The sequence below is a fragment of the Mobula birostris genome, chromosome 23 (assembly GCF_030028105.1).
Source record: "Mobula birostris isolate sMobBir1 chromosome 23, sMobBir1.hap1, whole genome shotgun sequence".
In the NCBI taxonomy this organism is placed as follows: Eukaryota; Metazoa; Chordata; class Chondrichthyes; order Myliobatiformes; family Myliobatidae; genus Mobula; species Mobula birostris.
In genome coordinates, this window is record NC_092392.1 from 40,299,867 (window position 1) to 40,323,604 (window position 23,738).

Here is a 23,738-nt window from a genome sequence, read left to right on the forward strand (position 1 = left end):
ATATCATTGTAGTTGGACTGGATCAGGCTACTGGTGATGTTTACACATAGGAACTTGTAGTTCTCGACTTGAATATTGTTGCTGTACACAGCAGCACGTACATGACCCCCTTTCTGAAGTCAATAACCAGCTCTTTGTGCTGCAATACACAATCAGGCCATTCAAGGTATTTCAAATTATATTTCATCAATACTATTACTTATAACAATTCCACAGTAAAATATGATGCCAAAGTCCAATGTAGAAATTATTACAAACTGAGCAATTTTTAAACATTTTATTTCTTATTCCATGTATCTTTCAGCAACTGCTGTCACTTATGTCATGCTGCTGAAATTGGCACATAGTCAAGACAGATAGATACATTATTGAACCAAAAGGAAATTACAATGTCACAGTCGCATTACAAGTGCAAAGAAATACTAATATTAAAAGAGAAGTAAGAAAGAATAAAAAATAAGCTACCTCAAACAGTCTAACGTGAAAGAGATAATCACTTTCCCGGCTATAGGTTGACTCATAATAGAGCCTAATGGCTGAGGGTACGAATGGCCTCACATAACGCTCCTTGGAGCAGCGCAGTTGTCTTAGTGCTTCTCTGTTCAGACAAGGTGACACGCAGAGGCTGAGAAACATTGTCCAGAATTGTCAGGATTCTCTGTAGAGCCTTTGTTCTACCACTAGTGTGTCCAGTTTGACTCCTATAACGATCGGTTTATTGAACCTATTGGCATCACCAAGCACAGCACCGCACAGAAGATTGTAATGGCAACAACAGATGTGAAGGAGAGGCCTACATACTCCAAAGGACTTCAGTCTTTTCAGGAAGCAGAGACAACTCTGGGCCTTCTTGTACACAGCCTCTGTGTTGGTGCTCCACTCAAGTCCGTCATCCAGATGCACCCCCAGGTACTTGTAGGTCCACACCACATCCACACCATCAATAGTAACAGGGTACAGTGCAGGCTTAAGTCCATCAAAAACCACCTCCTTTGTCTTACTGATGTTGAGCTGCAGATGATTCAGCTTGCACCACTTGACAAGGTGTACCACCAGACCCCCGTATTCATTCTCCTGTTCTCCCTTTGCACACCCAACTACTGCTGAGTCATCAGAGAATTTCTACCAATGACATGACTCAGTGTTGTATCTAAAGTTTGAGGTATACAGGACAGGAGCCAAAACAGTCCCCTGTGGGGCCCCAGTGCCTCTTACAGCCATGTCTGAGACATAACTCTGAAGCCACACAAACTGTGGTCTGCCAGTCAGGAGTCCATTATCCAGCATACAATGGAAGTGCCAACCTGCATTGAACAGAGCTTTCCCCCCAGCAATGAGGGCTTCATGGTACTGAAGGCACTTGAGAAATCAAAAAAACAGGATCCTCACAGTGCTGCCCTGCTTATCCAAATGGGAGTAGACTCTGTTCAGCAGGTAGATGACATTGTCGACTGTAATGTGCTCCTGGTAGGCAAATTGCAGGGCATCAAGAGCTGATTTGACCAGGGGCTGGAGGTGAGCCAGACCCAGGCTCTCTAGGGTCTTCATGATGTGTGAGGTCAGGGCCGCTGGATGGTAGTCTTTCAAGACGTTCACTTTACACTGCTTGGGTACTGGGACCCTTTCCAGGCAGACTCAGATAGAAAATATGCAGAACTCCACACAGCTGCTCAGCACACTCCTTCAGGACACTGAAGTTCACACCATCTGGTCCCAACGTTTTGCCTTGTCTGAGTTTCCCCACAGCCCTTCTCACCTGCTCAGAAGTGGAGTCTATGCTGCTGGGGAGTTGGTGGAAAATGGGGGCTGGGGGAGGTAAAGATTGGGTCAATAGCAGTTGGTATGTGGAGGTGTGGATGATGGATGCAGGGAAAGGAGGGGATGTAGACTGTGCTAGCCTGTGTTGTTCATCCACGTGTTGAATCGGGGGGGGGGGGCGAGGAGAAGGACGCATTGGTGCTGAGGGAGCATTGGATGCCTTGGCACCTGGGCTGGTATGTTGAAGTGGTTCTGAGTAGGAGGGCAATTGTCAAACCTATTGAAGAATTGGTTTAACTCATTAGCCCATTCACAGCTGCATTCTAAGGCTCTTCAGCCAGGCTGATTGAAGCCAGTGATGTTCTTCATGGCTTTCACACCTCCCTTGCGCTACTCTGCCCAAACATGTTCTCCAGCTCTCTCCTGTATTCCTCTTTAGCCACCTTCATCTTCTCCTTTGGCTCCCTCTGCACAGGTTTCAATTCCTCCCTGCCTCCTGATCTAAGGGCTCTCTTTTTGTGGTCGAGAAGAGCATTTAGGTCACTGGTGGCCCATGGTTTGTAGTTAGGGAAGCAGCAACAGCGCTTAATGGTCAGTAAGTCTGTTAATGTCCTCCCCAAACAGCCTCACAAAGCACATTCCAGTCAGTAACCTCAGAGCAGCCCTTCAGGGCCTCAACAGCCTCTGGAGACCATTTCTTTACTATCTTGGTAGTAGCTAGCTGTTCTTGTATTTTGGGCTTATACAAGGGCATGAGGTGAACCAGAGAATAACTATATGATAACTATAAGCTTTAAACACAGTTACAAGCTTATAATCATGTGGCAGTAAATTCTATCATAGTCTTCAAATTTCATTTCCCTTCAGTTACCAAGTGCTTAGTCACTTCTCGACCCACAGAGGTGACCCTAATAGGCTATTTGTATTTTTAACACTATGATTCACAAACTACAAATATTGTATTTTTCCGTCAACTATAAATAAAATAGCTAGTTGGTAACCATATACAAGCATAAAATGGTGTATGTTCTACATTAGTAATCAATTTAACCATTCACACACCATGTGCATTTTGTGTGTTTTGCTCAAGATTTCCAACAACAGTAGAATCTCGTGTTTACATTTAGCCACTCACACATGTAATTTTCTCCAGCACATCAAAAGGATTATCTTAATTCCCTTAATAGATTTTATATAGGTTATGTAGTCCTAATTGAAAACCTATCAGCAGGGAGTAATTCTGGAGCTGGGCCTATGACATGATACAGAATATACTTATGACACAAATAGCAAGAAGTTCATTTATTGTTCAGAAACAGTCCAGGGATAAAATGATTTGAGATTTATTGGATAGTGACCACATTCCCAGTCTTATGCATATAATTAAAATCTCTGGGAAGACACAAGATTATTTTAAAAATTGCTGTGTCATTGTTATGTAACATGAAGTTATTGCCTCCATGTTGTTGATCTTACAACTGCTTTTTAATAACAATAGCCATGTGAAATTGCAGATTTTTATGCTGTGACTCTCTTTTTTTCAGGTTCATAGTGGAAAATGCATCCACAATTCCATCCCACTCTAAGAAGGTCTTACAGAACATGACCTTTCAATCATCTTCTTTTCAGTGTGTTGTTTTATCGCTGACATTTGCATGTTTTTTTGCTTCCTTTGATAGAAACTCAGAACAGACTTAACCAACTCCGTCATGATAATCAAGGGCTCTCACTACCTGGGACATGACCTCATTTCATTGATACCATCAGGGAGGAGGAACAGGAGCCTGAAGACCCAGCACAACAATTGAGGAACAGCTTTCCCCTCCACAATCAGATTTCTTAGCAGTCACAGAACATTATATATTCAATTTTTGCACTATTTATTTTGTAATTTATAGTAATTTTATATCTTTGCAAAACAATAAATTGCATATTGTCTAAGATAGCAATAATAAACCTGATTCTGGTTCTTAATTAGAATTTATATGAATACTGCCAGTCACTGCTGTTTAAATTATCTCTTTGTCATTAGATACTCAGTAAGTTCACTTTTGGACACAATTCTGTTTCAACTGCTAGGGATGAGGTTATTCATTCAAATGGTACAGAACTACACATTTATTCATAATGCTCACTATTCAGCTGCCATAGAGATCCAGGAATTTTGTCATGGATTACACCAAAGATCATCTCTTTAAATTCTGGTATTTATTTGACTCTGTTTTCCATAGAGAAAATATGCCATCAGGGAAACTTGTATTTTCCTCAGAGCTCCATATCAGTCAAGCCATTCATTACATCCAACTCATGCAGATATACTGAACTCTGTACCCAGAGAAAGATTTTTTAAAACCTGATAAAATTTGTCAGTCCAGCTTCTTGACAAGATAGTCCTACATAAAAGGAATAACACTAAATTCCATCCTCCCCGCAACCAGCTTAATGTACAACTCATGTTACTCTTTCAGAATCCACAAAATTCAGAGCCGTTATCCTATCTGACATTGCAAATATGTTGGAAGCAGATAGCATTAGTTGGACTTTTTTCTTTCTTCATATTCATTCATTTTTAATTGAACAAACAACATGGTAACTTTTTGAGTAATAGTGTTACAAACCCGGCTCTTCTGGTGTAATCCATTACCGATTTAATTACGTAGAACTTACGTGTTGAAAGTATTCGGTTGGTTTCCAATTTGTAGTTTTCTGACCTAACCCTGTATGCATTTAAGAATGTCACATTTTCGTTACTATTATTGAAAAAATTGCAAAATCCTGTCTCTTAAAATTTGCTCGACTCAATTTGTCAGGAAATTAACGACTTCCAATAGATCTGCCTTGATTGAGACTCGTTTGAACACCTATTTAGAAACGAAATCTCGATATCTTAAAATCAATTTGTGATCTGCGTCACTCTGCCATAAACTTCCTTCGCCTAAGTGCAAACAAATTGAAAACGAAAGAGGGCAAATTCGAAGAAGCTTAGAGAATTAATCCACAACAGACTCAAGCAAATGCAACACAAAATAAAAATCGACACTTGTCTTTTTAGGAAGATTTACCATTAGTGATGGGGGGGGAGGCGGGGGAGAGAACTACAATCAGTAAACAAATGCCTGAAGTCTGCTCACAAACACGCAGAGCCTTTAAATACATCATCATGTGACACTTACACACCCTGAGCAGGAACAGTGCGCCTGCGTGTCAGCTCATTCATTCAGAACTGCGTAACAGGGGAATTTAATAACAAATCAACCATCGCACCAACTTGACAAAAACTATAAAAACATACTTTTCCTTTTATAACGTTATAAAGTACATCAGAAGTCTCCAGGGTCTTATCTAGTGTTTCGGTCCGGAAAGTAATGAGACATAAACAACTGTTTTATAAACAGGCCAACATTATCTTCTTACTTCCACAATTAACTTACATAACTACTTAAAGAAAAAGAACTGAAATTACATAAAATAAGGTTTGGTATCGTCAAAGGGGTCGCCAACAGCCCCAAACATTTACCCCGCAATCGCTAGACATATTTCAATTCATTTCTTTCTAAAACTTCGTGAGGTTGGTGGAGGCGGGGGGGGGGGGGCTCAAGAAAACAAAAACAAATCACCCGGGACATCACGACCTGTGTACTGCACGTCGGGGAGTTGAGACAGCGGTACGGGGGGACGGGGCTGGAGCTGAGCGGGGTCGCGGCGCTGTCACGAAATGAATGGGAGAAACGTCACCGACAGAAGAAAAACAAACTTATAAACAATGAGCGACACGTCACAACTCTCCGCTACCCGTCCCGACCGCGCTCCAAACCCCGCTGCCTACAGCCGCCGTCCCCCGCTCAGCCCTCACACGGCCGCCGGAGGCCCGGGAGTGGCGGGTGCGGGCGCCGAGCCTGCGTTGTTTACATCCCTCCCGACTTCACTCACCAGCTCCGTCGCCATTACCGAGTTTCTCTTCCCCCAACCCCCACAGTCGCGAAGGCGTCGCCAGACCTGCAGAACGCGGCCCGCCGATTGGAGCGCGGGCGCACGCCAATCAAAGGAAACGCAGCTCCGATTGAAGAAGCCGTGCTGACGTCACGCAGAAAACAAACAATGCATAGCGGAGCATGCCGGGAGATGCTCTATGATTCTCGCAGTTCTTAGGTACCCGGATCGAAAGCAATGGAGTTGGGAGCGGTTCCGTTCTCGTTGACTGTCGCCTTCCCCCAAAACGCATAGGGAAAGATTGCAATGCATTCTTTAAAAATTACGGTTAGCAGATATAGGTGTCATTGCTCTCCTCTCTCTGTTGCCATCAGGAAAAGGGTACAGAAGCTTCAGAACCCACACCACCGGGTTCAGAAACAGCTACTGTCCCTCAACCATCAGACTCCTGAGACAAAAGGGGATAGCTTCACGCCCCATCATTGAAACTTCCCCCAAACTATGGACTCACTATCAAGGTGGACTCTTAATCTCATCGTCTCGATAATTATTTCGAACTAACTATTCTCGAGCTTCCAGCCGGGAACAGGTATCGATTTTAACCGACGCTTCGTTAATAAACTAGATCCCTTTTCACTTATTTATTATTATAATTTACTTTTTTTGTGTGCACAGTTTGTTTTCTGTGTACATGGCACCAACTTGGGCGTTCAACCAGTCTTTCATTGATTCTGATATGTTTGTGATTATACAGATGTATTGAGTATGCCCACAAAAAAATGAATCTCCAGATTGTATGTTGGGACGTATATGTACTTTGATGGTAAATTTATTTTGAACTTTGAACCAGTTATTTTGATTTCTATCTGTGCTTGAAGTTTGAAGCCTTTGTCGTAAAGTCTGCACCTATTGTGCTGAAAGTTCTCCCGTATTGTGGCATACAACATAAGAAAGCAGCAGTCAGCCTCTCAACAATGTCACAGCTATTTTTTAACATAACCTCTCAACAATGCCACAGCTATTTTTTAACATAACATCATTTTAGATTACTCTGTTCCCGTTTTCCATGACATTGACTCTGTATTAGTGAAGTAATATCACATTTTCAAATACATAACTTGAAAGTTTTCATATTCCTACTATCAAGGATGTTGGAGCTACAAGTGCTGAGTATTTTAGCCCATGCTTCATGTGCTCTATTAGTTCAGTTCTTTAGGAGATTGGCAGGTCAAACACTGGCTGCCGAATATGCAGGTGTCACTGCCCATCCTGTAAATCTGCAGTGAAATAATTGAAACTAACTTTCGTTGGAAAGGTTGTAGGACGAAGTTAAGAGCTCCTAACAGGAAGCTTCACTTTGCAGGGAAGTTTCTGGGCACTGTACGGTGAAGCTAACTGCACCTGTGTTTAAGTCATCCAGGACAGTCACAGAACTCCATTCAATTCACAACATGGAAATTTGCTTTATGTCCTGTCTATTGAGAGCAATTTTTAAAAAAAAAACAAGAACAATCATCACAAAATAATGAAGGTATTGTCAACTGCCGGCAAGTACTGTGTTCAAAGGTGCTCTGTTCAATGTATACCCAGACTTGGTCCCAAATCCCATTGTAGCTTAAGGGCAAGTATAGACAACTAAAACTTGATTTCTGAATTGGAAATGACTGCCTTTGATATGAACTAAAGCATTTGACCGAGAACAGCACCAAGTAAAACAGAAATTAGTAGAAATCAGAGGAAACCTTGCACAAAAGTCATTGACTGTGGTTGTTGGAGGCCAATCTATGCAACTTCAGACACCACTGTAGCTTCTTGGTTGACCTTCAGTTGATACATGCTTTGTAAAATCAGAGGTGGTGATAAATTCCACTCTTTAAATATCAATGCAAGCTCTGCATATCTACACAAGTACATGACAGACAAAAGGGGATAACTACATTCACTTGCCTATCCATTGAGATGTTCCCACAACCAATGACCTCACTTTGTGATTCTATCTCATGTTCTTGTTATTTATTGCTATTTGTTTATATTTGCATTTGCATTGTTTGTTGTTTTCTGCACTCTGATCTTTCACTGATCTTTTTGTAGTTAACTATTCTATGCCCACAGGAAAATGAATCTCAGGGTTGTATACGGTGACATATATGTACTTTGATAAAATTTACTTTGAACTTTGACAGTAATGTCTTCTACTTGACATTCAATGTCAGTAACAAATCCAAATACCATCCACTAACATGTTGAAGATGACAATTGACCAGAAACTGATTAGGTCAGCCCCATATAGTGTAACAAAAGGTAGAGGACGGATATTCTTAAGGCAATTCCTCTGTGTTTTAACTCCTCGTGAAACCTTCTATTTACCCATGTGTCAAATGAATGAGCAAAACAGGAAACTCTTCACTTCAAGATTCAAGTTTGTTTAATAACATTTCCTGTGTAGAAGTGTAAGAAGAACAAAATAATTGTTTCTCAGCATCTGATGCACCACAAGAAAAAACCCCACAGAGGATAAAGAATGAATAAAACATAATTCATCTCAAGATTGTATATGGTGTACTTTGTATTTATGTACTTTGAAAATAAAATTTACTCTGTATTTTGAAATATGTTAGAAAGATTAGAAACATAGATTGATTGAATTTTCATAAACTGAAGACCAGTGTAGCCGCTGTGGCCCTCTGAGCTGCCATGTTGAATTACATTAATGAGTATAGGTCCAAACATGCTCAAAGCAGTACAACTTTCAAAATAAAACAGCTTATTTAATTAACATTATTTTCCATGATTCAAAATAGTTTGTGTCAAAACCTGGAGCCCAAAGAGCAATGTAGAGGAACATTAACAACCGCAGTAATTTACGAAGAAAGCTCACCACCAACACAACAGCCAATTCAGAACAGGAGATTCATGTTGACCATTCTCATGGGCCATAAATCATGTGCATAAAAGATAACATCTATTGTATACAAGGCAGTCATTCATTAATTCAGAGCACTGAACCAGATATCAGCTTCAGACTAACTACAATCAACCAAACTAACTGAATACAAAGATAAAACAAAATTTAATGTGATTATTCAAATATTCCGTCTAGCACTCCAACTGAAACACCTCAAGTCTTGGAATAAGAATATACCAAATGAACAATATTGTGTGAATCCCTGCAGCATCTGGTGACCCTGTTATATCTCAATCAAAAGCTGACATTAGAATATCTTTCAAGGGGTTGGAACCCTCGCAAGGCACCAGGTGTCGCATGGCACTGAAGACCTGTGCCAACCAGCTAGCTGGAGTGTTTAAAAACATCTTCAATTTCTCACTGCTCCAGTTGGAGATTACCACCTGCATCATCAATCAAACCCAAGAGTAGGGTGAGTTGCCCCAACATCGCATCTACTGTTATGAAGAACTTTGAGAGGTTATAGATAGAATTAACTCTACCTGAGCAAAGACTTGGACCCACTACAATCTTCCTAACGCCACAACAAATCTACAGTGAAGGAAATCTCATTGACTCTCCTCTCGGCCTTGAACCATCTGGGCACAGCAATATCTATGTCAGGCTGCTGTTTATTGATTACAGCTCGGTATTCAACATCGTCATTACCTCAGTAATAATCATCAAGCTTCACAATGTACACCTCTGTACCCCCCTCTGCAAATCATAGAACATACATAGAATAGTAAAGCACAGTACAGGCCCTTCGGCCCACAATGTTGTACCAACCCTTAAACCCTGCCTCCCATATAACCCCCCCACCTTAAATTCCTCCATATACCTGTGGAGTAGTCTCTTAAATTTCACTAGTGTATCTGCCTCCACCACTGACTCAGGCAGTGCATTCCACGCACAAACCACTCTCTGAGTAAAAAACCTTCCTCTAATATCCGCCTTGAACTTCCCACCCCTTACCTTAAAGCCATTGCCTCTTGTATTGAGCAGTGGTGCCCTGGGGAAGAGGCACTGGCTGTCCACTCTATTCCTCTTAATAGCTTGTATACCTCTATCATGTCTCCTCTCATCCTCCTTCTCTCCAAAGAGTAGAACCCTCGCTCCCTTAATCTCTGATCGTAATGCATACTCTCTAAACCAGGCAGCATCCTGGTAAATCTCCTTTGTACCCTTTCCAATGCTTCCACATCCTTCCTATAGTAAACTCGATCCTTGACTTCCTCATTGGGAAACCACAGTCATTCTGGATTGGAAAGAATATCTCCTCTTTGCTGACGATCAGCCAGGCACAGCTCAAACTCCATCCATAAATTCACCAATGTCACAACTATTGGTGGCAGAATTTCAGATGGTGACAAGTAGGTATACAGGAGTGGAAAGATCAGCTGTTTGAGTGGTGTCACAACAACCAGCTCGCACTCAGTCTCAGTAAGAGCAAGGAATTGATTGTGGACTTTGGGAAGGGAAAATCAGGAGAACTCAAAGCAGTGCTCATTGAGGGGACAGCAGTGGAAACTGAATAGCTTCAGGTTCCTGGGTGTCAACATCTCTGTAGAGCTATCTTGGGTCCAACATATTAATGCATTTATGAAAAAGAGCTATATTTCATTTGCAGTATGAGGAAATTTGATATGTCACCAAAGACCCTAACAAATTTCTACAGGTGTATTATGGAGAGCATTCTAACTGGGCGTATAAACATCTGATATGGAAACATGTTTGGTAAAAGCTGGTTGTACTGTTTACATACAATTTTACATACATGTTCTACAAGAACAAGCAAGTTGGTGATTAGACAGGCTATTTTGTTTTAAGAAACAGGATTTCCCCATGGAAGAATCTATTTACTTTGATCAACAGAAGAAGAAGGACATCCCTCTTCTCTTTGCTACCATCAGGTAAGTGGTATAGGAGCCTGAAGACACACAGTCAATGTTTTAGGAGCAGCTTCTTCACCTCTGCTATCAGATTTCTGAATGGACCATGAATTCATGAACACCTTTTGCTCTCTTTTTGTATTATTACTTGTTTTATATAATTTCTTCTAACTTACAGTAATCATGTATTGCACTGTTATGCACTGCTGCCACAAAAGAACAGATTTCATGACGCATGTCAGTAATAATAAAGCTGATTCTGATTGAGCAGATCGAAAATCTAATCACCAAGGCAAGCTAATAAAATCTGCTGTGAATAGATTACTGTTTATATTTAAATAGTTTCCAGGGAATGTTGCATGAATACAAGCTGGTGTTCCTTATTAATCATGTTTAAGTACATAACTAAATTTTATACATCATTGTCATTTGCACAACTTAATTACATTAATACTTGAGATTTATGCATGCAGTTAAGAGTTACAATTTTACATACATGTTCTACAAGAACAAGCAAGTTGGTGATTAGACAGGCTATTTTGTTTTAAGAAACAGGATTTCCCCATGGAAGAATCTATTTACTTTGATCAACAGAAGTGAAAGAACTTTGTGAAATAAGCTGTGTAATTTTCAATGTTGAGTTTGAATAAGGATCTACAGGCATATCAAAATTATCAGCAGCCCTGTACTGTTTTTATATTCTGTCTGGGTACTTAGTCTTCAACCTGTTGGCATAAATTGTGATTTCTCCTTCTGATGAACAAATCCCTCCCCACCCCACCTCCTTTTCCCACTTTGACCTTGTACTTCTCACATGCCTATCATGCCCCCTCATCCTTCCCTTTCTCCTATGGACATCCCTCTGCTCTCCTATTAGATTCCTTCTTCTCCAACCCTTGACCTTTCTCACACACCTGATTTCACCTATCACCTTCCAGCTAGCCTCATTCCCCTCCTCTCACCTTTTTATTCTGGAATCTTCCCCCTTCCTTTTCAGTCCTGAAGAAGGGTCTAGGCCTGAAACTTCGACTTTTTCTCTTTTCCATGGATGCTGTCTAACCTGCTGAGTTCCTCCAGCACTTTGAGTATGTTTAGTTTAGTTTATTTAGGTTTAAAAATACAACTCAAGTTCGACACTATAGAGATGCACAAACTTACATGGACTACAGACAAATACAGTAATATACAGCAGTAAAATAATATACAAAAAAGATTTTTTTGTTCCCATTCGGACTCCAAAAAACAATCTGCATTCAACTGTACATTTTTTCCTCAGGATGCATGTTTCGCAGCCAAATTTCTGCACTTATTGTCCAGCCTTTAACTGGCCTCATCAGAAGCTAATAATGTTTAAAGATTTGACAGCATTGTTTTAAATTCCGAGTTTGCAAAGCACTCAATTTATAGAAATATCAAGATTGTATTATTTCATAAGTTTTTGTGCAGTTCACCATCACATCGGATTAAAGTTTTTAATTTGGTGAAAAAATTGGCTGTCCAAATAATATTTTTTAAAGTTATGAAAACAGAGAAATTCTATTTTATGTTTTGAATGTTTTATCCAGCACTTCTTGCTTCCAGATTGAAACTCCAAAAAAGCTTTTTTTTTGCATTAGTCTCCCATTTTAGATCAAAAGAAAATGCAGTTGATTTAATTTTGTAAAACATTGTCCCATGAGAGCAGGTTTATCTAAAATTACCCAAATTCACTTCATAAAAGCAGTTTAGTGATTAACATCTCATGATAGGTTTCTCCTGAGAGATATTAAACATACATTTATTAATGGAAATGATGTTGTGGTACTTGCTGAGCTTGGTAATTAGCTTGCAGACATTTCATCAGCAGTCGAGGTGATAATCCTCAGCGCAGTTGTAGTGTTTCTCTCTGGATCCTAAATTACTTTGTCTTGATGTCACAAATGAATGATATCTCCAGAAAGGACAATATTTAATTTCTGATTCTTCAGGTAGTGACAGAAAACTAAAATACAATGCTAATTAAAAGGCAGTGTAATGCATCCAATTTAACTATTGGTATATTGGATACAAGAATGATCTGTGATACAGATACAATGAGGTAAAGACAGGTTAACTTAATGAGTGAAAAGGTGGGAAACAATATACAATATACGGTAGGAAACTTTGTCACATGGTGTGAGCAGAATTATCTGCAGCTTAATGTGAAAAAGACTAAGGAGCTGCTGGTAGACCTGAGGAGAGCTAAGATACCGGCAACCCCTGTTTCCATCCAGGGGTTCAGTGTGGACATGGTGGAGGATTACAGATACCTGGGGATACGAATTGACAGTAAACTGGACTGGTCAAAGAGCACTGAGGTTGTCTACAAGAAGGGTCAGAGCCGTCTCTATTTCCTGAGGAGACTGAGGTCCTTTAACATCTGCCGGACGATGCTGAGGATGTTCAACGAGTCTGTGGTGGCCAGTGCGATCATGTTTGCTGCTGTGTGCTGGGGCAGCAGGCTGAGGGTAGCAACCGCCAACAGAATCAACAAACTCATTCGTAAGGCCAGTGATGTTGTGGGGATGGAACTGGACTCTCTGATGGTGGTGTCTGAAAAGAGGATGCTGTCCAAGTTGCATGCCATCTTGGACAATGTCTCCCATCCACTACAAAATGTACTGGGTGGGCACAGGAGTACATTCAGCCAGAGACTCATTCCACCGAGATGCAACACAGAGCGTCATAGGAGGTCATTCCTGCCTGTGGCCATCAAACTTTACAACTCCTCCCTTGGAGGGTCAGACACCCTAAGCTAATAGGCTGGTCCTGGACTTATTTCCTGGCATAATTTACATATTACTATTTAACTATTTATAGTTTTATTACTATTTAATTATTTATGGTGCAACTGTAATGAAAACCAATTTCCTCTGGGATCAATAAAGTAAATCAATAATATGACTATGACTATACAACATGAACCAAGTGAGTTTCTTCCTCTTGGTAGAGAACAAAAAGATTGAATAAATGTTGCAGGGAAAGATTATTATATATGGGAAGCAAAAATGAAAGCCAAGCAAACGGAAAGGAAAGCTCAGATGGCCTTTTTACTGCAAGGGATTGGGAATGCAAAGATTTGTAGAGATTTTTTACAAGGCTTTGGGGTACTCTGTTGGTTATTTTATTCAGGTATACATTATGTAAGGGCCCTTCTAGCCCTTCAAGGCACACCAACCGGCAACCCCTGACAACCCTCAATTAACCCTAACCTAATCACGCACCAATGACCATTTAACCTACTAACTGGTACGTCCTTGGACAAAGAGGAAAGCACAGAACCCACGCATTCCACGTGGAGGACGCACTGTCTCCTTATAGAGGATGCCAGGATTGAACTCTGAACTCAGATGACCTGATCAGTTGCGCTAACCAGTATGTTACTCTAGCAACCGGTCTCAATGCCAAAGGAAGAATATAAATTTGCGTTGGCCTTTGGGCATGGTAGATTCACTGGATTGATTACTGGTATGGAAGATTGTCTCAAGAGGAAAGTGGAATAAAATTGGCCTTTTGCACTCAAGCTTAGGGGATGATGTCACTGATTTTCAAAGACTTGAGTGGAATTGATTGGTGTGGTAACTGTAAAGCTAATTCCCACATAAGAAGAGAATAGAGATAGGATGAATCATCTCACTTAGGAATGAGAGAACAAAAGATATCTTCAGCTGAACAGAAAGTGCTGGCTGATTGGATATACAATTGAGTAGAAAGCAGGGGGTTTCAGATGGAGGGTTGTTACTCGAGCTGAGGGCCTGTAATCAGTGATGCACAACAGGGTCAGTGTAGGCCCATTACTGAGAGGCCTCCTTTGGTCAGGGTTGACCATGCATGTTGCTTCCTATGTGATATACAAGCCAGAGCAGTACAATATGGAGAGTAAGCTGTTAACCATACAGCAGGTTCCCTCTCCACGCATCTCATGAACACAAAGGGACGGCAGAGACTAATACTGTTTGGCCCCAGCAGCATCGCAGGAGTTGCCAGTCAATGTTGAACTCCAGCGTTAGGGACTCCAGCTCTGAATTTTCCCCCCAAGGTTTACTCCCAAAGCCTTCCCCAATGAGTGGGTAAAGCCGCAAGGCAGCGGAGGTTTCAGATCAGAGTTTTCCTTCTCCTAGATGATCTGCCAACCACAGCTGACGAGCCCTATCTGCCCAAGGTGACTGGTTTTAAGGTGCCAGTAACCCGCCTTTGTCCTTTCTCTTGTCAGTAGAAATAGTTCCACCAGGCTGAGTAGCTAAGCCACATGTGGAGGCCAAGAGTTCCACATGGCTGTCAGAGGCTATTTGAGGCGCACACCATTGGGAGCATTTGTAGTGGGAACTTATCCTCATTACCAACTCCAGTTGTAACAATGTTATATTTATTTGTGATCTCTATCAATGATTTGGAGAAGAATGCAGAGGGCATGGTTAGAAACTTTGCAGGTGACACTAAAATAGGTAAGGTGGACAATGAATGAATGTATCTATCTAAAATTACAAGGGAATCTTGTTCAGATGAAGGGCTGAGGAATGGTAAATGGAGTCTAATTCAGATAAATGTGAGGTGTTGCATTTTGGGAAGTTAAATTCAAGCAGGATATTCATAGTGAACAACAGGGCTTTGGGTAATGTAGAACAGGGGGACCTTGGGCTCCTTGTACATGGTTCCCTGAAAGTGTGGTTAAGGGGTCTTTTGGCACACTGGCCTTGGTAAGTCAGGACACTTGAGCATAGAAGTTGGGGGATCATGGTGCAGTTATACAGGATGCCAGTGAAGCTGCACTTGGAGTATTGTGTTCAGTTTTGGTCGCCCTGCCATAGGAAAGATTACAAGAAAGTTATTAAACTGGAAAGAATGCAGAAATGATTTTCAAGAATGTTACTAGGACTTGAGGAACTGAGTGAGAAAGCGATTGGGCAGGGTAAGACATTTTTTCCTTGGGCGTGTAGGAAATGGAGAGGTGATCTCATGCAAAAAAATCATGAGAGGAAAGCTTTAATGGGAACCCAGTGGAGAATATTTGCACCCAGAGAGTGGTCCATAGATGAAATAAACTGCCAGAGGAAGTGGTTGAGGCAGGCACAATGTTTTCTAAAAGTCACTTGAACAGATGCATGGATTGGAAATGTTCAGAAGGTCATGGGTAAAATATTGGTAAATGGAACCAGTATGGATGGGGCATCCTTGTCAGCATGGACTAGTTGGGCCAAAGGTCCTGTTTCCTTGCTGTACAACTCTGACTGTGGCTGGGGATGTTTATTCCAAGTAGAAATTGGTGATTTTTGAACAGTGAAGATATTGAGTGACATGGGCAGTAGGAGAGATAGAGTACAATTGAATAACAGATTAGGCACAAACTGGTCTATAGCCTAAGGAGGCTTTTACTTATGTTTCAACTGTTCCTGGTTTTAAAATGTCCTATCAAAAGTGGAGTTTGAAGTCCATTAACAATAACCTTTGAAAGCTTAAGAAACAAAATATTGAGGACTGGGATTAAGGAACTAGTCAAATAACTTCAATAGGTTTCAATAGGTACATTTAATGTCAGAGAAATATATACAATAGACATCCTGAAATTCTTTTTCTTCGCCAATATCCACGAAAACAGAGGAGTGCCCCAAAGAACGAATGACAGTTAAAACATGTAGAACCCCAAAGCCCCCCTCAGCTCCCCCTCCCACGCAGCAACCACCACCCACCCCCACCAGCAAAAAAAGCATCAGCACCCTCCAGTGAGCACTCAAGTGTGCAGCAGACATCAATAAAGACACAGACTTGCAGCTGAAACACTTAGTATTACAGATACAGTGTATAATGGAGAAGTGAATGCATTTGGTGTATATTGTGTATTTAATACCTGAGTAATATTCTAAATATATCGTCTGATTAAGCATTCTTTGTTCTTTACATAATGCTTTGGGGATTATATGTAAGAGAAATGTGAATTACGTAAGTCATGGCGCTACCATGTGTTAAGTGCACTAATTTTTTTTTAAATGAAGTACATATTTTTCTGGGCTCCTGTCTTTTTGCTTTCAATTAGTTTAATGTTTTGGAATTACAAACCACAACAATGGTGATGAGGAATTTAAATTAATGTGAGATGACTCTACCTGCTGAAGCGCAGCACAACTTTTGAACTAAAAAGAACAAAAATTGTAGCATGTGTTCTTTGGAAAGGAAGAGACATTCACGTGTAAAATAAAGGCAGAAAATGGAAGAGTTCATGGGTTCATAAATAGTGACTACCAGGTGATAACAATCATTAAAATGAACAGAAATCGCAAGCTACATCTGAAAGATTGGCACATGTGATTACACAATAGATAACTAGCTCATGTATACTGAGTTAATTGAGCAGTATTTTAAAGCAATTGGAATAGCCAATGAAAAATAGGTACCAGTTTTACTGAGTGCAGTGGGTGGAAAAGCATACAGTATGCTTAGGAGTGACTGCTCCAACCAAACCAGCCGAAAAGAGCTTTGCTGTTTTCATAAAGGTAATACAGCAACATTTAGAACTGAATGTATTGTTGATTGCAGAATGCTTTAGGATTCATAAGCAGAACCAAAAAGAAGGGTAATCCATTTCAGCATAAATGGCTGAATTGAAGTGGTCTGAGCATTGTCAGTTCAATGATGAACTTAACGATACACTGAGATAGTTTAGTTTGTGGAATATTACAAAAAAAGTTATAAATGGCTCCTAACTGAAGCACAACTTATATTTAAAAGAGCAGTTGAAATTGCTGTATCAATGGAAACAGCAGACAGACACAGTACAGTCAGGAATGAAAGTGAGCATGAACATCATTGCATCATCTAAGGAGAAACTGGCCTGGCTGAACAAATTGTTCTATTGTTGTGATAGGGACTTAGACAGCAGACTAATGCAGGTTTCAAGGTGAAACTTGTAGAAAATGTAACAAAATAGGTCACATATAAACTGCATATTGGGCAGACAAAAATAAATGGGCTGCACAGGGAAGAGAAAAAGATAAAAAGGCAAGTTGTAGGTTCAAAATAAACACTAATCTGCATGCCGTTGATGAAAAATCTGCTGATGAGAGTGATGCAGGTCTGAGTAGCCTTAAGATTTACAGTGTGAAAACTAACAATAGACAAGCAATATGGCATACACAAGTGAATGGCAATTAGTAAAATGAAATTGGATATTGGCTCAGCTGTTTCAGTTATTCCATAGATACCAGGAAATTATAGGTTGGTATATAGTCTGACATAAGTTGTGGGAAAGTTATTGAAAAGTATCCTAAGGGACCAGAAATATAAATATTTGGATAGACATGGACTGATTAAGAATAGTCAGCATGGCTTTGTGCATGGTAGGTCATGTCTAACCACTCTTATGGAGTTTTTCGAGGAAGTTACCAGGAAAGTGGATGAAGGCAAGGCAGTGGATGTTGTCTACATGGAGTTTAGTAAGGCATTTGACAAGGTCCCACACGGGAAGCTGGACAAGAAGGTTCAGTCGCTCAGTATACAGGATGAGGTAGTCAATTGGATTAGACGTTGGCTTTGTGTGAGAAGCCAGAGTGGTCATAGGGAGTTGCCTCTCTGGCTGGAAGCCTGTGCCACGGGGATCGGTGCTGGGTCATTTGTGGTTTGGCATCTGTATCAATGATTTGGATGATAATGTGGTTACTGGATCAGCAAATTTGCAGATGACACCAAGATTGGTTGTTCAGTAGACAGTGAGGAAGGCTTGTAGAGGGATCTGTATCAACTGGAAAAATGGACTGAAAAATGGCAGATGGAATTTAATGCAGACATGTGCAAGGTTTTGCACTTCAGTAGGACCAACCAGGGCTGGTTTTACACAGTGAACAGTAGGGCACTGAGGAGTGTACTGATATAAAGGGATATGGGAATGCAGGTATATAATTTGTTGAAAGTGGTGTCACAGGTAGATTGGGTCGTAAAGAAAGCTTTTAGCAAATTGGCAAAATGTATTGAGTACATGAGATGGGATCTTATAATGATTTTGAATAAGATTTTGATGAGGCCTAATTTGGAGTACTGTTGTGCAGTTCTAGGGGAACGATGTAGACAAGGTTGAAAGAGTGCAGAGAAAATTTACAAGGATGTTGCTGGTCTGATGGACCTGAGTTAAAAGGAAAGACTGAATAGGTTAGGTCTGCATTTTTTAGAAAGTAAAAGATTGAAGGAAGATTTAATAGAGGTATACAAAATTATGAGCGGTATAGATAGGGTAAATGCAAGAAGGCTTTTTCCAACTAGAGGTCATGAGTTAAGGGTGAAAGGTGAGAAGTTTAAGGGGAACAGGAGTGGAAATTTTCACTCAGAGGGTGATGAGAGTGTGGAATGAGCTGCCAGCACAAGTGGTCCATGCAGCTCAATTTCAACATTTAAGAGAAGTTTGGATTGGTACATGGATAGTAGGGATATGGAACGCTATACTCCTGGTACAGTTCATTGGGAGTAGGCAGTTGAAATGGTTTTCAGCATGGACTAAATGGGCTGAATGGCCCATTTCTGTGCTGTACTTCTCTATAACTCAATAAAGTGATGGCATTTCAAAGGTACTTATCTGAAGCCTGCAGGTATCTAACTACAAAATAATCTGCAGATGCTGGGGTCAAAGCAACACTCACAACATACTGGAGGAACTCAGCAGGTCGGGCAGCATCCCTGGAAATGATCAGTCGACGTTTCGGGTCGGAACCCTTCGTCAGGACTGTAGAGGGAAGGAGCAGAGGCCCTATAAAGAAGGTGGGGGAGGGTGGGAAGGAGAAGGCTGGTAGGTTCCAGGTGAAAAACCAGTAAAGGGAAAGATAAAGGGGTGGGGGAGCGGAGGCAGGGAGGTGATAGGCAGGAAAGGTGAAGAAAGAATGGGGAAAACACAATGGGTAGTAGAAGGAGGTGGAACCATGAGGGAGGTGATAGGCAGCTGGGGGAGGGGGCAGAGTGACATAGGGATAGGGGAAGAGAATTACCGGAAGTTGGAGAATTCTATGTTCATAAAACATAGGTATCTAACTAATAACTTTACGACAGAAAAGGCAACTCCTGTAGGAATGACATTTGTAACAGTGAAACACAACAACCAACAAGCCACATTGGGCTTGTATCTGGTAAAAACAGGAGGGCCACTGGCTGAGACAACTACAACTTGTTTGGAGATCCATCTACTATTTCCATGCCACAACCCTTACAATAAAATAAACTGAAAGTGAATTAAGGAAGGAACTGGATGATGCCACAAGTATCTCCATGTACCTCATGAACAGTTGCTCGATGGAAGTGTTGATGCCAACCTCTGTGCCTCTGGTTGGAAAGCATCTTGGATGAAGGAAGAACTATGCTGTTCAGAGGGATCGTGAAGGTGACAAAAGTAGTGGTCCGACTGTAACAGTTTTTGGAGGTAACATATCTGAGAAAGCTTCTGATGTTATTCAAGTAGTAACTTGCAAAATGTGGCTTGGTTTTAAGCTGGAAGAGAGTTTAAAGAGCTTCAGGGAAGTTGCATGCTTTCAGCTTTTGTGAGTATAAGGAACCAGAATCTACTCTGCATGCATTAAGGTTATTGCATGAGCTTCAAGTGGTAGACAAAAAGCAGCTTGTAAAAAAAAATGTAAAGACCAAAGTCCAGCTCGATAAATGGAAGACCAAAAAAAAGGAGTCAATGGAGATATGAACACTGATTGTTTGCCAGATGATGTGGATGAGGACACCAAGAAGAGAGCTCAGATTGTAAAGAGAGCAATGGTAGGATTAATAAGAGAATACACCAGTGAGCTAAATGGACCTCATCAAGATCAAGGAGCACAAACTAAAAGAAGGAGGAAAGTGTCCAGAGCTGTCGGAACCACTTCCCCGTCTGAGGCAACCCCTACAACCACCACAGAGGAGACCCCAGCACCTGAGATTGTTTCACAGCCACAGGTCTCACCTGATATGCAGCATCACCTCCCTGGTCAGTAAAAATGTTATCTCAGAAAAGCAGGAAATCCTCCACAGTGATTAAATCTTCAAGCCTGAATATGATCATTTATAATTTACTATACTTGGATGTCTGTATAGTACTGTGATGCATTCTATATGGAGCTGGAGTTTATAGTTAAGCAGGGAGGAGTGTTGTGTACTTAATAGTTCAATAATATTTGAGTAATATTGTAAATATATTGTTTGAGTAACCATTCTTTGTTGTTTACATCATGCATTGCAGGGTTGCTTAAAGAAAAGCAAAAATGAACTGTATGTTTTCATGGGCTCCTGGCTTTTTGTTTTCAGTTACTATTTGGGAGTTACAAAACATAAAAGTGTAAATACCAAAATATGTTAAAAAAAATCAGTTAGCAAGATATGCCCACAAAGTGTTATGCTGAAATTTAATGGATTTGTATCTTAAAGATTCTTTTGCCACTGTTTTAAGACCATAAGAGCAGAATTAGGCCATTTGGCCCATCGAGTCTACTCCGCCATTTGATCATGTTTGATCTTCTTTTACCCCTCTTCAGCCCCACTCCCCAGCCTTCTCCCCATAACCTATGAAACCAATCAAGAACCTATCAATCTCTGCTGTAAAGATACCCAATGACCTGGCCTCCACATCTGTTTTAAATGGACACTCACCCCTCTTATCCTGGGCTGTGCCTCTTGACCTAGACCCCCCCCCCCCCCCAGATGGGAAACATCTTTTCCACATCTACTCTGTCTAGGCCTTTCAACATTAAAAAGTTTTCAATAAGATCCCCTTTCATGCCCCGGATCATCCTTGTGAGCCTCCTCTGAACCCTCTCCAATGCCAGCACATCTTTTCTTAAATGAGGAGCCTAAAGCTGTTCACAATACTCAAGGTGAGGCCTCACCAGTGCCTGATAAAGCCCCTGCATCTCATCCCTGCTCTTATATTCTACACCTCTCGAATTGAATGCCAACATTGCATTTGCCTTCCTCACCACCAACTCAACCTGCAAGTTAAACTTCAAGGGTGTTCTGCACAAGGACTCTCAAGTCTCTTTGTATCTCAGATTTTTGGATTATCTCCCTGTTTAGAAAATATTCTGCATGTTTATTTCTTCTACCAAGGTCCATGACTGTGCACTTTCCAACATTGTATTTCATTGGCCTTTTTCTTGCCCATTCTCCTAATCTGTCTAAGTCTTTCTGCAGTCTTCCTGGTTCCTCAACACTACCTACCCCTCCACCAATCTTCGTATCATCTGCAAACCTGGCAACAAAGCCATCTACTTCATTATCTAAATCATTGATATACAGCATGAAAAGAAGTAGTCCCAGTGATGCTTTAAACACCACTGAGCTGAGAACAGATTTCCATTTGATTTGTTTAATTACATACTGTATTATAAATTACTCCCCCTCACTATTCTACACAATGTAGAAAGCCTTAAATTTCACATGTCCTAACAACTACACAAGCTCAAGATTGCAAGCAGCAGCTCAATGGATATGCAAACAGAATAACCGTTTTGCTGTTCTCACGTTCCAATGCCACCTCTACAGTATAATTACTGAGGAATGTAAAGAGAAATGTTAATAAGTAGCAATTGAATTGTAATGTTAAATCATTGAAATCTCATTTTAAGATGGCTTTCCAAAATGTGTTAAACTTTCCACTGGAAGCATGTTGAATACATAAAGAAAACACTAAGTAAGAATATATTTGAAGAGTAATGAATGGGAGTTTGTGTATTTTTTATTGTGAACTCATTAAATCAAGTGCTTTTTTTATATCTCATAAAGTTTTACAAACAACTTATAAAATTGTCAAGGACTGGGAAAACTGTTGATACGCCAAGTCTGAAGGAAGCATCAGACAAGAACTGTACACATATATACATCCACACTTCCTGTGTTGTGCACTTTGGTTCAGAGGAACATTTTTTTGTTTGGTGATGTTCATGTGTATGTTTGAATGACAATGAACGGAACTTGATTGTGAATAATAAGTCCTATAGCTCACATATATTTGAGGAGCACAATTAAGTAGTAGCTGCCACCATGGCAGACAGCAGTCAACATGTTCACACTGCAACAGAAAATCTGTTTGTTAGATGTGTTTAGAAACATTGGCGGAATTCTTGTCCCAGGGGTTAAACTAAATTTGTTATAACACAAAGGTAACATGGAAGCAACATTGCATAAACTCGAGATCAGCTGTCAGATGCTGAAAATCCAGACCAACATACATAAAGCGCAGGAGGAACTCAGCAGGTCAGGCAGCATCTATGGAGAAGAATAAACAATCAATGTTTCAGGCTGAGACCTTTCATCAGAACACTTATTTATCTCCTCAAGGAATCTGACTGTTCTTTCTTTCAGATTCATCTTTGCAGCTGCAGTGTTACACTGCAACTTTAGTTCATCCAAATATCATTTTAAAACACCTCATAACATAGGACAACTCAGTCTGGTGTTTTTAAAACCATACATTTTCAGGTGATTGATGTAAATATCAGGCCCATAAAATATAGGGTGGAAAAGTAAAGTTTCATCTGCCTGTAGCCTCCTCCTCTGTTCCAGCAAAGATCACCAGAAGCATAAAGGAGTGGGACCTCATCTTCCAACTGGATATGTTGGATCCTTCAGGACTTCGTATTAAAAGTCAACAATTTTAGGCAAATCTTGTTTAATGTCAAACCTGGTCAGTCCTGCTGTAAAAAGTTATTCTTTCTCATTTTTTGCTGAGCATTTCCAACGTTCTCCCTTTGGGTCTGAAACCATTTCACAATTTAAAAAAAAACTGAATAGTTCTAATTGCCCTCATTAATTGATCAGCCAAATAATTTGGTAAACAGCACATCACATACTTTCTTTCCTATAGCACTCCATTTCCCCAAATAATATCTGCATCTCCAAGCAAACCACAACCTTGTCATTGGGTTTGGAGGCTAACATGTCTCAATGACCCAGAAAGCTATGTTGGCTGGAGTCAGCGCTTTATAAATTGGCTCCTGATATAGTCACTCATGCCAAACAGGTCAAAGGGTGGAGGCCAGACTAAGTGGTCCAGCAGTCATTTAGGTTCGGGGATTCAGCTCAGGGTGAACAACCCTGACTGGTAAAACAAAAGAGTTAGAGAAACAGCAATGGAGAATCCTTGTACATCTGAGTGCGACGGTATTCCTGAGTCTCCACCCGGGACTTGTATGACCAACAGTAGAGAAAAACAAGAGGGGTGCCACAGATGGAGGACCATCATCGTT

General features: G+C 40.7%; 1 protein-coding gene and 1 pseudogene across 1 annotated transcript in view; one reads left to right on the plus strand and one right to left on the minus strand.

Annotated features, from left to right (window-relative positions):
• Positions 1 to 5,774, minus strand: part of hbp1 (HMG-box transcription factor 1) — a 53,915-nt gene extending 48,141 nt beyond the window's left edge. Inside the window, exon 1 of the mRNA XM_072241519.1 lies at positions 5,689 to 5,774. Within this exon, the coding sequence (XP_072097620.1) occupies positions 5,689 to 5,703 (15 nt within the window). The 5' untranslated portion in view covers positions 5,704 to 5,774. The remainder of the gene's footprint in view (positions 1 to 5,688) is intronic.
• A 14,008-nt stretch (positions 5,775 to 19,782) lies between these two features.
• LOC140187001 (RNA-binding protein 25 pseudogene) lies at positions 19,783 to 20,493 on the plus strand (annotated as a pseudogene).
• Positions 20,494 to 23,738: the final 3,245 nt, after the last annotated feature.